Raw genomic sequence first — 13,414 nt, 5'->3', positions numbered from 1 at the left:
CTCCCTGTATATCTTGTACTGGATATTGTTTCAACTATTTCCAGAATTTGTTCCTCAATTTTTTATAGTGAAAATTGTTTCATTATTTCATATTTAAGTGTTAGTACTCTAACAATTGTATGGCATTTTGAAAAGGCAATCGAATTACCTTTAAAACAAGGTGTCACTCCAGCTAGCCCCCTTCCTATTTAAGATTTTAAGGGTTGTTGTCGTCACGCTCTTAGGGTTGATTGCTACAAATTGATTGGAACAAACCGTACAAAATGTCCTCCTTCGAACCAAAGTTTACTTTTTCTTGCATTTTCTCTGATTTTGCATTGGGGCCGAGACATTAAAAGTGGTACCTTTTCAAATTGACGCACTGTATGCGTTGGTTCCATTTGGTCTGTAAATTGGTACGAACACTGAGATAACTTTCTTTCATCAATAAATAACTTTGTATTTTGTATTCCAGACTCGGCCTACACCTGCGCATCTAACCTCAGTACAAGCAGAACAAATTCTAGCCACAGCCTGTGAAAACGAAAGTCATAATGCTAAACGAATGAGATTAGGACTTGAGCCAGTGAGTCAACCAATGCCAATTGTACCTGGTACACAGGTGAGTTAACTTTAATTTTTTCATTCTGCAATGAGATGCCAGTTATAAAACAAATCAGAGTAAAAACAAGAGGTTTCGCTAAGTTTGTATGCAGTTTGTTACTAAAGATGCGGCAGAAATGCATAAGTTGATTTCTCGTCTGAAAACATCAATTTATAGTGAAGAAACAAGATTTAAAGTAGTGGTCCAGAAGATCGGTAGTTTTAATATAGGGGAAATACGGACAGAAATACATAATATGCGGACATAATGACGCACTGAGTTTTTCTAAATTGGCGCCGAGGCTTTCACGGCGCTTCATGTGCCGTTTGTAATGTAGCAATCCTGCGATAAAATTGAAATCCATCTTCACTGTTGCAACAGCTACGAATGTGTCCATGTACTCTGTAATTGTATAAGAGAATAATAATATGTTAAAGTGTTTTGTTTCGAAAATATGCTTCAATATCATAAAAAGAACGAATCGGATAAAATAACTTACTATCCTTATGGACAAAATGACAAAGTCATTTTTTTCTGTTACCCGTGAAGAATTTAAAAACTATGTGATTACTAAATTTCTATGTCGACTTTATTCGAAATTTGAGGAAATCTTCCGACAAAGACGTTAGCGACAAGCGACAAGGAAAGCACAAATCTCGCAGTCGGTTTGGCACTTCATGACAAATATTAACCGAATGAACCAAAGATTAACATGTTTCGGAGCATATTCAAGAAGAAGAAACAACAAGAAACCAAAACATTACGTAATGGATGAGAAAATTATGATGGTGAAAATAAAAAGTTCCAAGAAGATTTTTTCTTGTTATATAATTAAAACAACAACAAAATCTTCGCCATTTTCGACTAAGGCCCGGTACTTTCACCTTCGAATAAATTTTATTCACTGTCAATAAGTATCCGTCAAATAATTTCCTATCTGAAGGATACCTTATTTCGGTGCTTTCAGATGAAATTATTTGACGAATAACAATTCTATGAAAACATGGTATACTACTTTTCACTGATTAATGTAACATAAGAGACCGTATTGTAGAAATTGTCATAATTCCAACTACAAAGCGAATATTTCGTGAAAATCACTCAAAAAATAGCCATACATCCAGAATCTTAAAAATTCAACCAATAATGACGTACCGACATTCGATCTATGACAAATAAAATCTTATTAACGAGTTTCAATGACAGATTTATTCGACGAATAACACTATCTGAAAGTGAAAAGACTGCATATTCACTTATCCTACGAATAAGACTTATCTATCGAATAAATTTATTTATTCGAACGTGAAAGTACCGGGCCTAAGAGAATTTATAAGTGTCAGAAGTCAGAAGTACGGCACTCGGAGAAGATTTTGTTGTTTTAATTATAAAACAAGAAAAAATCTTCTCTTCGATGTAAACCAACAACTAACGGTCAGTTCAATTTTCAAGTCCCTTCGAGCCTAAAGCCTTCTTCAGTGTCATTTTTATTACGCCCAGTTCCATAATCAAATTTAAAGTCACTTTAAGCTAAGAGCTTGCTTTATGTCCAGTTACATAATCAAATTTAAAGTCACTCAAAGCTTAAAGCTTCCTTTACTGTTATTTTAACGGCCGGTGACTCTAGTTTTGATTATGAAATCTGCCGTTAGTAAGAAACTTTGAAATTAAAGGAACTTTAAGTTTGAATATGAAACTGGCGTAAGAATGAAACTATCAGTCGGTTTCATAATCAAACCCAAAGTCCCTTTAATTTCAAAGCTTCTTTTAGTCCTACTGACGGCCGATTTCATAATCAAAACTAAAGTCACTTTAATTTTAAAGCTTCCTCTAACCTTACTAAAAATGACACTTACTTAAATTTGATTATGAAAGTGAACGTAAAGGGTTCAATCTTGAAGGGACAAACTGATCATGAAACTGGCTGTTGATAGTATGTACTAAAGGAAGGTTTAAAATTGAAGGGACTTCAAATTTTGTTATAATACTGGATGTAATTACTTACCCTAATTGCAAAAACTGACACCAGGTGGCGCACCGTGGAGTGATCTAAATAAAATAAATCTACCTGATTGAGCATCTTCTGAAATGAAATAAATCTTTTATATATCTCGATTTTTTCGCGAAAAAAGCATTTCCTCTGATCCTCTGTCATAACCTAAAATGAAATTCCTTCGAAAAATCACTATATCTAATGAGCAGAAACTGCTGAAAGACTTCAAATTGCCATTAATTCAATGAAACTCTAAAACAGCTGAATCAATTTCGACCAAAATCAATAGGCTGGCTTCGTTAAGATTCAGATCAGCACCAACGTCTAAAATTTCACATCGATAGTTTCGAAATTGCGAACTGTAGCATGCCAACATTTCCAACATAATTTTTTTAATGTGTGTAACTCAAACACAACAGAATTTTTTCGATTTCACAAACATACACACGCAGACACAAATTTTTCACGGATTCTGCATCTACGCGCCCTGAGAAATTTTTTCTCAAAAGATGAAGGGGCAAGGCGCTCATCTCTCCTGAGATGAGAGGTGTCAAAAATGGAACACTTTCAGTTTTTTGTCACATTTTCCTTGTTAAACTGAAATTGAAAAGGAATGGGATATTTCATTGAAATCGAAATGTTGGTATCCTTCATTATTTTGAACGAAAAATATCAACTCATCACCTACCGTTTGTTTCGGTGGTGTTTTCAAGAGTTATCACCCAAAATGCAAATTTACTTTCGTACATTCTCTAAAACCTTGGAGTGGTTGTAAAAAAAAATGGTCCTTTTGGTCTAAAACCTTTAACCCAATCGTTTCCGAGGATGAAGTCCTGAAACAGTAGAAAACACTGATACATTTTCAATATTTTGGTACTAGTAGTGTGTAGTACCTACTACCTATTTCCGGTTTTCCTATAAACCAGAATAAGTTGATGCCTATGCCGCAGTTACATAAATATAAATAAAACCCAATCGTTTCCAAGGATGAAGTCCTGAAACACTGATACATTTTCAATATTTTGGTACTTGTAGTGTGTAGTACCTACTACCTATTTCCGGTTTTCCTATAAACCAGAATAAGTTGATGCCTATGCCGCAGTTACATCAATATAAATATTTTTTGTGAGAGAATTTATCCTCCCGCATTTGTGACATGTTAGTTATATGCTATGAAAAATTTTGTATGAAACATGAGGAAGATTTCTATTTTTGAACCCCATGTCCCATATTTGGTTTATATTCAACGCCATGTTTCTTCACCCAACATTGATTTTTCGGATAAGGAATCATCTCCTGCCGAGTATCCTGCCGTTTTGACGTACCTTTAGTAAACAATATGTAGATATATGCCTTGAATTTCATGAGGCGTGTAAGCATTTCGAGAAACTCAGGCAAATTCTTGGAATTCATACGAATAGTAACTTACTCAGATTTGTATTTGAAATATTGATGTGAAGAAAGCTTTGAGACTCATGTGTACCAAATTTCTTCAGCCCACAGATACAACTGCACCCATCAGTAGGGGTTTAGATTTTTCTAGCAGTAACTCAGTAAAAATGGACGTGGAACCTGTGATGAATGTATTTCCTTCGTCTACAACGCCATCTAGCACTTCAAATGCCATGAGTAAAAGTATGTCCATCACGTCGGATATAAAAACTTCTTTAAGGTAAGTTGTGGCAACTTGTTAACATTATATCAACATTATTTTAATTATTACTAACATCTAAGTGTTTTCTGGAGAATAATTTTGGAAATTTACGTAGTAATAATGTGTAATGTAGTTTATAAACTAATAAAATTATTTTTGTTGCAGTGCATCGAATGTGGCTGGTTTAGGTGCTAACAATATGAACGGCATCGGCATCTCTAGTACAGCCGGTTCCCTTCCCACCAACATGTATAGACCTAATTTCACCCAAGCCTTCCAGAGGTCAGGACCTTATCCGTTGTTTCCAGGATCTTCATCTTTCTCTTCAGGCGGTGCTAGTCTTCTTACCAATGGTTAATATCTGCACCAAATTTTAAGCATGATATATGTCATAAATAACTATACAATTATCTCTCGTGTAAGGCGTCTGGAAATTTTGTAAATTAACAAAGAAAGAAGACCATTTAAAGACCAAATTTCGAATTATTCGGTTCTAAACTGAAGAAAGTTTCGTCAAAGAATTATGTTTCCAAGCATTGATTTCTATGGATAATGGTTTCTACATTGCAGTTGAATGTATCTGTGAATAAGGCTTCGTGTTTTGAAGACAATTTCGGCGCAAACCTTTTCACTTTGTTCGTTTGTTTCACGTTTTTGGTTCAAATTAATCAAATTCCTGCAAATTATCACAATTTTTTTCCAATGAATACGTTACCAGTTTAAGTCTGGTTACAGACATGCAACAGAACTTCGTCAGGTCAACACCCAGAATTTAATTTTTTCTTCATTAACCCTCTGAATTCGCAAAATATAACCTAAACATTTGCAACCTTTTTCCACAACGGTTACACATATACAAGGTGATTCATAGCGATATGGCCTATTAGACGTTAGAGAACTAACCATAATTTTGTGCTGAAAATTTGTATGTTTGGGTTTTCGACAAAATGAATTTTCAGTCCTCTGCCTACTACTTTCTTATCTCAAATGGAGAACCATGTAAATGTTTGTATCGTTAGATAGCTGATTTGAAGACAATTTCAACAATATGCCATACCTTGACCTTTAGTAAAAACTTGACAGTTTATAAGTTTTTGGGATTATCCGGCTATACACAAAGTATACTCAGAATTCAATAAAGAATTCATAAATAAGATGAAAAATAAGTTTTTTGGATTTTCAAAGATGTAGTAGGTGATCGTCTTTTATTTTTGGGACGCCCTATCAACTCGTGAATTTCGAATTAATTCATTCTAACCAAGCGTCCACAATATAATTCTATTATGAGATAAAAGTGTTGTTATTGTATTGAAATAAGAAGAAACAAAAATGTTCAGTGAAAATGAGAGTATAGGATTAATCACTTTTTAGGTTCACATTTTCAGGATATACAAATAAGAAGTTAAATTGAATTACTTACAGGTCCAACAGATCTGAGCATGAAACAAAAACCACTGATCAATCACAAACTGAGTACAGGAGAAATGGCAGCTGTCAGGCAACTTATTACTGGATATAGAGAATCTGCAGCCTTCCTGTTGAGATCTGCTGACGAATTAGAACAGTTACTCGTGCAACAGCAGTAATATTTTTCTGAAGCCTTCGAAACATTTCACTTTGTCCCAAATTCATACTCCACTTCCTAGTCACCCAGGTAACAATGTCTGCTTTTCAGATATGCCTATTACCTGACTATAAATCTATATGAAAAATTCAGACATGATAAAAAACATGAAAATATGTATATATATATATATATATATTTTATGAAAAATTTTCAAACTTTCAATTGTTCTTTTCTTTCCGTATTTTCCTAACTGCAATGGAATGAGTCTTCACTCTCTACATTGGTCATTTATTTTTGAAGTTAAAACATATTATGTCTTATGATATGACATCCAGATATTCATACAGTCTAGTGTCAACCATTGCAAGCTCTGACAAAAAAACATCGCTACACTTTCTCTCCTGTCATCATAATCTCCAAAAAAAAATTAAAATTACTGAATCGCTGCGGACTTTAACGCCTGTTGAAGTGTAAAAACTACTTATCACTTGTGACATGTTCACAATAACAAAAACATATTTCTGTCTAATGTCTCGCAGTCTCGCGATTGTTTTGATGATAAATTTGAAGCTAATAAACATTGATAATTTACATATTTTAAAATTCGAAAATAAAGTGAGAAATCTAGTATCGTGTATTTAACGACTAGTGAACTAATAAAAGAGAAATCAAGGACAGTCTTAGCAATTGAAAGTTAGAAAGTAATTTTTCCAACAAGTTTCATTACTTATATATTTATTTAAATTATTATAACAGTTCAACCGTACTCTCTACTCAAACTTTTTTATGGGTGAACAGTGAAGTGTATAGAATTCTTCCATTCAAAATAATGAGCTGTTAAACACTGATTTGCTACATTCAAAGTGAACTCAGTTCCGAACTGTTTAATCTTCATATGGTCTGTTTTCCAATGTCCCATCACAATCAGCACAAAGTGAATGTGAGCACTCAGTCTTTTCATTGAATGATAAAAATTATAAAGGACTCTTATATGAACATTGTAAATAGTATATAATACTTGTATAATTAAATTTTAATTCCGGTTTCAAAATTTTTATTCTACTCATTTCTATGTACAAAAATGTTTCCTAGAAAGGTGAAAATATCTATTTATTAAAGTTGAATACAACTATACAGGGGAAATTATTATATTTGATATAAATGTTGAGATTTTATTGTATGAATTGTGTAGTACCAAAGAAAATGTAATATATAATCTTTCTAGTTTCTCCCATGATTTGTAATTATAAATAAAATAGGTATATGAAGTCTTTTTCCACATTCTTGTCCTACAGTAAATTTACCTTTCGCGAAAATAGTAGAAAATATTACCATTCTTCGTGAACGCTCTCCTTTGAAATTTCGCAAACGAAATTTGGTTTCTATGCTGTGAAGTTCTAATTTCTATGATAATAAAATGGAAATATATACATGTTCATCAAACAAATTGTATGAACAGATTAATCATTTCATATGAAATGGCTATATGAATGCTGTATAATTAAACAACAAAATGATCTTTTCGTCGCTTGCAATATATCTCTGGGAATATTTTCTTAACTAATTGCTGGAAATGCATGAACTTTGATCAATAACAATATGGCGAGTAATGTTCATATTTTAATTGTTGGCTTAGGGACACGATGAACAATTTCCTTCAGTAAAAAATATTACTTACATTTGTTTTTCTCGTTATATGCACCCCATATTGAAATTATTTTTTTCGAATGAATTTTCTGTGATCGTTATTAGATGTGTAGATAAAAGGAAGAATGGAGATCTCAAAGGTTTTTGTAATCCATGTATCCATTTTGTGTGATTTTCTGACATTCCATTGTATTTGTGGATGTATATAATTACTTGAATTGTACTTTTATCAGAATCACTGCCAAAACTTCATGTATTAATAAAATCTGTCCACAATTCAATTTGAATATTTCGCTTCTAGTCCTCCTGATATTCAATACCGATTTGGCTTGATAACAGATTCGGTTGGGACCATGTCAGCGATAACTGTCACAACACAAGAATTCCGTTCGTTAAGAAGGGTTTTATTGGTCAGTTAGTTCAAAAAGGGAAAAGGTATATCTTACGTCAGAAACCACTAATTATATGGTGTTTTCTTTAAAATTCAATTTAGTCAGTTCGTCATCTCCGAAAGTCAGAATTTGTTTATTCGTCAAACGGGAAAAACTAGAAACATTCTTTCATTGAAGAACAAATTATCATTCACTTTCCGAGGTTAAATAATTTTTTCCAAGAATTTCTACATAAAAAATTCCTCGAAAAGTCTTGCCATCGGCTACAATTCGAAACCTGATGAAATTGAAAATGTTCGTAAAGTGCTGCCATCTTTTCTACGAAAGTGGAAACTATTGTAATTGCATATTTTTAACTTCTACCGATCGTTCAAGTGTTCTGGCAAAACACCCCCTACATTCTGACAGTCTTTTTTCCCTTACTGCGTATACGGATGGCGAGAAAGTCCCATGTTATATAACTCATCTTAAAATATTATTTTGGAAGGAATCGAAATACACGTTTGCGATCTCGGAGTTTGACTAGAGGGATCACTGCTTCTAAATTCTTCAAGATTCGCGTTTCCACTAGAAGTGACACCAGCTCTCGTTTTTCAAATGGGTAGCCTCATATTTTAATATTAAAAATGATTCCTCATGAAAGTCTGAGTTGTTTATTGAATGTCAAACTTTCAGAAAATTATTTTTCAATTTGGAATTTCCAAAACAGATCTGAAAATAATGAAGCTCTGCTAGAACAGCAATAACTCCAAAGTTCACCATTGGAAAATTGTTTCACTTCTGGAAGTCCCACGAATCTCGAAGAATTTAGGGTGTTATATCTTTGGTCAAAGCTTAACTCTGAAATCGCAAATGTGAATTTCTATTCCATCTCAAAAAATTTTTACGAACGGAATTAGCGTGATACCCTCTGTATAGCCAAACTTTCCTCTTTGGTATAGCTAGAGTCACAAAAGATGGATGTGCATCCTCGAAAATTACACAAAGAATACTAATCAAAATGAAATCAGTATGAAATATTATGGTCCAGAAAAGTAGTTTTTCAGAATTTCAAAACTTTAAACGTAAAAACTATTGAATATAGTTACCCAAAAGCAAATAGCTGCCATAACAATAAAAAATTGGTTGATCTTATCATGAATTTCATAGGAGACTGATTTGGAGAAAAATCGTATCCGTTCACTTAATGATCATAAAAACAGAATTATTTAAAAATAAAGGAAATATATTCCATTCCATTGCTGTATCCCGTTACCAGGAATCAATCTACAAAAAAAAAACGTTGCGAACACACTTATAATTGCGTCTGTATCAGCCAAAGCCAGAAAAGTCACTTGGTTGCTCCAGAAAAACTTTAGCAGATGTGACATCAAGACTGCAAAGCTTTTATATGAGACCTATGTAAGACCGATTATGGAGTATGCCGGTCCTGCTTGGTGGGTTGCCCGGAGGAGTGATGCAGCATTGTTGGAGTCGATCCAACGTTGGAATACCAGAATTCCGTACGGCTGGTTGCGCCCCTGCTATGAGGAGAGACTACAATTGTTTGGATTGACCACTTTTGAGAAGCGCCGCGAGAGAGGTGATGTCATCGTGACCTATAGAGCCCTCAATGGTCATTTTGGCAAGTCAATCGGGGACATGTTCGGGAGAAACCGCAACCATCTCCGAGGACACAGTCTGAAGTTGGCCAAGGAAAAATTCAAAACTACCCAGCGTCAGTGCTTCCTCTTCGACGTTTGGAATGGTTTGCCGCCCTCAGTTGTAAACGCTCCTTCGGTTAATGCCTTCAAAAATCGCTTCGATGGCTGTGTCAATTGAACTTTATAGAGTGTACTTTGAGTGCCATACGACTCTGTGTTTGCTGTCAGTTTAGTTATTCGAGAATTGTTTGTTATTTTGTATTGAGTTTATAGGCTTTGCCTCAACTCTTATTTTCATTAATAATAATAATAATAATAATAATTTCTGAGGGTTAATTGCGACTGTGTGCCCTCCTGTGATTCAAGAGACCCAGCCGCGATCTACAGATACTTCCACACTCCGGGCATGGATAGTCACCAATCAGATCTGGCCGCAGCTGTATTCTTTTCGAGTCTCCATTATAACTGTGAACCAAAGATCTCCACTGTGATCTATCTAACGCTAGTTGTTTCCAGTTATGATTGGCATTAACTGAATTTAGGGATTGATGTAGTATATCCTTAAACCGCTTATACTGGCCTCCTGGGTTTTGAGCTCCCTCTGTGAATATGGCCGGCCGCTCGACCATCTGAGTAGGGCCCTCGTTACTTGAGTCTCAATTGTTGTAGGTACAACTCGCTCGTAGCAAGACTTCTACATTCGAAACTTTGTGGAATCATCTGATGTGCATTATTTGTCTTACGGGTACCACTCACGAGGCGTTCTTTCCGGGACTATCAGGTAGATCATCGATGCCGAAGAGGATCCCATCTGGCGATCTGATGCTAGGCTATGCTAGGTCGGCCACACACGGGGCTTCTACTCGGGACTAGGAACCTTATTCCAGTGTAGCATCAATGAATATCACTCGGTCGCCCGAGTACGAGAAATTCCCAGATATTGGGGATGTCGATAGTAGGGGCTGGTCGGCCACACACGGGGACTTATGATGGGTATTCCTCGATAGTCCCTATCGTAAAGTCCCGGAGAAAACGCCTAGTGAGTGGTACCAATTAGATGACGTTGTTGCGTTTGTTCAAGCTGTTTAATATGTCGCCTGTAGGACGTCTAGGTTTCGCTTCCGTAAAGAAGCGTTGGGAGGACCACTGCTTTGTAAACAGCTGTCTTGGTCCTCACATTGAGGTCGTGATTTTGAAAAACTCTGTCCTTCAGCTTCCAGAATGCCCGTGATGCCGAATTGTTACGGTTGTGTATTTCCGTATCTAGGTTAGCACGAGCATTGGCGGCGATTAGGGGGGGCCAGGGGGGGGCGGTTGCCCCCTCACTTTCTGGGGAATATGAAATGAATTTATATAATTTTTTTAGGGTAGCAGAACTTGTATACTTTTGAAAATGAGTGGCCCTCACGACGTGGCGAGGGAGGCTCTGCCTTCGCAAACCGACGTCATACGACAATTCGTGATCATATCTGAACCTACTGCCATGCGCACAGTGAACTGTGCTATAAGAATTCTTTTAGAGTTCACTGCATGCGCATTACCTCATCGTTAATATAACCTCTTCTGGTCAAATCGAAAGTTCAAAATGAAGCGTTCTTCGGGAAAAAACGTTGTTCGATTTCTTCGTTAAGAAGCAGAAATCCCAAGAAGGATTACACACTCCCATACACCTCTAAATATTGCTGTTGTTCCGGATTCAAATAGTGAATTGAATGAGTTATCAGTGACGGTTACTCCAGCCATAGATCAGCCACACAAAATCTCGTCAGCGACAGAATCAACAGATGAAATAGTTAGACCTGAACCTAGTGCTGATGTGTCCAGTGAGAATGTATTGCCCGTATGCACGCCTACTACGTCTAATAGTCCTCATCAGCCTATATTCAATAACAATAACAATAACAATTTTTATTCAATTCATAGTACATACTAATTGTGAGTACAAGAAAAAATGTCCTAGTATGTTATCATACTTCATAATTCGAAATATATTTCAGCCTAATCACATATTTCTGTGTATTCTACAGTAATCTAAATATTCTTCTACATTATGTAACCAGTCCGGCCCTTGCGGTCGGACCTTTCGAGAAACAGAGCGGTCGAGAAATTCCAGAATAACCGCGAATCTACCTGAATGTTTCCGGCGCCTATATAAGCCCAGCGGAGGAGCAGGTAGGCAAGTACAAGTATAGTAACAGTGCAAGCGACTAGTGCAAATAAACAAGAGTGGAAATAAATAGTAGTGTGATAGTTAGTTTGTGAGTTATAAGTGTGTATTAAGTGTAAATAAATAATTTTAATAAGTTGGACGTTTTAATCAAGCAAAGAAAACGTTACATTGGTGTCACGTGTGAGGTGAAACATCGCTCGAATTAAATAAATATTTTCGGTTATTTGTTCATGCCAGTGACCACAAGATTACAGAACGCAATGGAGACTCAAGCGGTAATGGACTTTTTGAGTAAGATGAACGAAAGAATGGAAGAAAATTCTCGAAAATTGAATGAGAAAATGGACGAGAACTCATGTAAGTTGAATGAACAAATGGAAGAAAATTCCAGAAGATTAAATGAGAAAATTGATGAGAAATTAAATGAGAAAATGGACCAGATTAGGGAGAATTGTAATGATGTGGTGAGTCAACTTACAGACAAATTGGATGAGAAACTGGAAACCATAAATGAAAAATTCGATAAAGTGGACGAGAGATTCGATATAGTGAGTGGAAAATTTGACGAAGTTGATGAAAAGTTTGACAAGGTTAACGGAAAGTTTGAAGAAATGGCAGGAATAATTGAACATCATTCCAAGTTCATAGATTCCTTGAAAAGAATGTCAAACAGAACAGATATTCTGGCTTCAACACCCTACAGCACAGCGAAAGCGGAAAATGACGGCGAAGGTAGTAGAATGAAGATCAAGCCTCCAACTTTTGATGGAAAAATACCCTGGTCTACATACCAAAAACAGTTTGAAGCTGCTGCGCTGGCGAACAATTGGAACGATAACGAAAAAGCCACGGCATTAATAATAGCTCTACGAGGAGAGGCACTCAACATTCTGCAGACGATCCCGGAGAGTCAACAAGCCTGTTACGAAGTTCTTACATCGAAACTTCAGATGAGATATGGTGATGCTCATTTACAACAAGTATACCATGCACAAATAAAGAACCGAGTGCAGAAAACAGGGGAAAATCTCCAGGAGTTTGAAGCTGATGTGGCGAGATTAGTCAGGCTGGCTTATCCATCTGCTCCAGATAGCTTCCTGGAACAGCTATCAATCCAGACATTCGTGGATGGGATAAAGGATAGCGAAATACAACAAGCCCTGAGACTAGCACGCCCTAGAACCATTGATGATGCCTTAGCCCAGGCTTTAGAAATTGAGGCAGCAAAGCAAGCTTCACATAGAGGACACCTTCGTGTAAGACAAGTCCAAGACACAGACCGATCTATCCAGGACATTGTCAGAGAAGAAATCCGCAGAATATCACAAGTTAGGAAAAAGGATGCTGTGTGCTGGAACTGCAACAAAAGTGGGCATTTTAAGCGAAACTGTCCAGAATTGGAAAAAGAGTCTCAGCAGGGAAACTAGAAGGGGTCGGTGATAAGGGGCATAAATCGACCCAAACCAAAAATGCCCCCGAAGTGATAATCCGAGGAATAATGTCTAAGGATTTATCAAGCATAGTGATCCCAGGAAAGATAAATGATAGAAGTGTGAAAATACTCGTAGACACTGGCTCGACTAAAACCATTGCGCGTCCAGAAATTGCTGAAGGATTCAAGATTCGCCCAGTTAGGATCAAACTTCGAACTGCATCTGGACAGGAAATACCGACTTATGGATCGATCGTCTCCACCATTGAATTGGGAAACACAACAGTTAGCCACGAAGTTCTGGTAGCTGGAATCACGGAAGAAGTTATTCTG

The 13,414-nt window shown here is 36.2% G+C and overlaps 1 protein-coding gene across 5 annotated transcripts in view; it reads left to right on the top strand.

The window, feature by feature from the left end:
* LOC123307435 (nucleolar protein 4) overlaps window positions 1–7,065 on the top strand; it is a 257,824-nt gene extending 250,759 nt beyond the window's left edge. For 4 of the 5 annotated variants that reach the window (XM_044889748.1, XM_044889746.1, XM_044889750.1 and 1 more), the window contains 4 exons: window positions 455–601; window positions 4,073–4,248; window positions 4,396–4,583; window positions 5,653–7,065. In XM_044889748.1, coding sequence (XP_044745683.1) covers window positions 455–601; window positions 4,073–4,248; window positions 4,396–4,583; window positions 5,653–5,816 — 675 coding nt within the window. In that variant the 3' untranslated portion in view covers window positions 5,817–7,065. The remainder of the gene's footprint in view (window positions 1–454; window positions 602–4,072; window positions 4,249–4,395; window positions 4,584–5,652) is intronic. The other variant, XM_044889747.1, reaches the window with a different exon arrangement.
* Window positions 7,066–13,414: the final 6,349 nt, after the last annotated feature.

This window comes from Coccinella septempunctata, chromosome 2, assembly GCF_907165205.1.
Source record: "Coccinella septempunctata chromosome 2, icCocSept1.1, whole genome shotgun sequence".
Lineage (NCBI taxonomy): Eukaryota > Metazoa > Arthropoda > Insecta > Coleoptera > Coccinellidae > Coccinella > Coccinella septempunctata.
The sequence above is the reverse complement of the archived record's forward strand: the minus strand, read 5'-3'. Positions and strand labels throughout refer to the sequence as shown.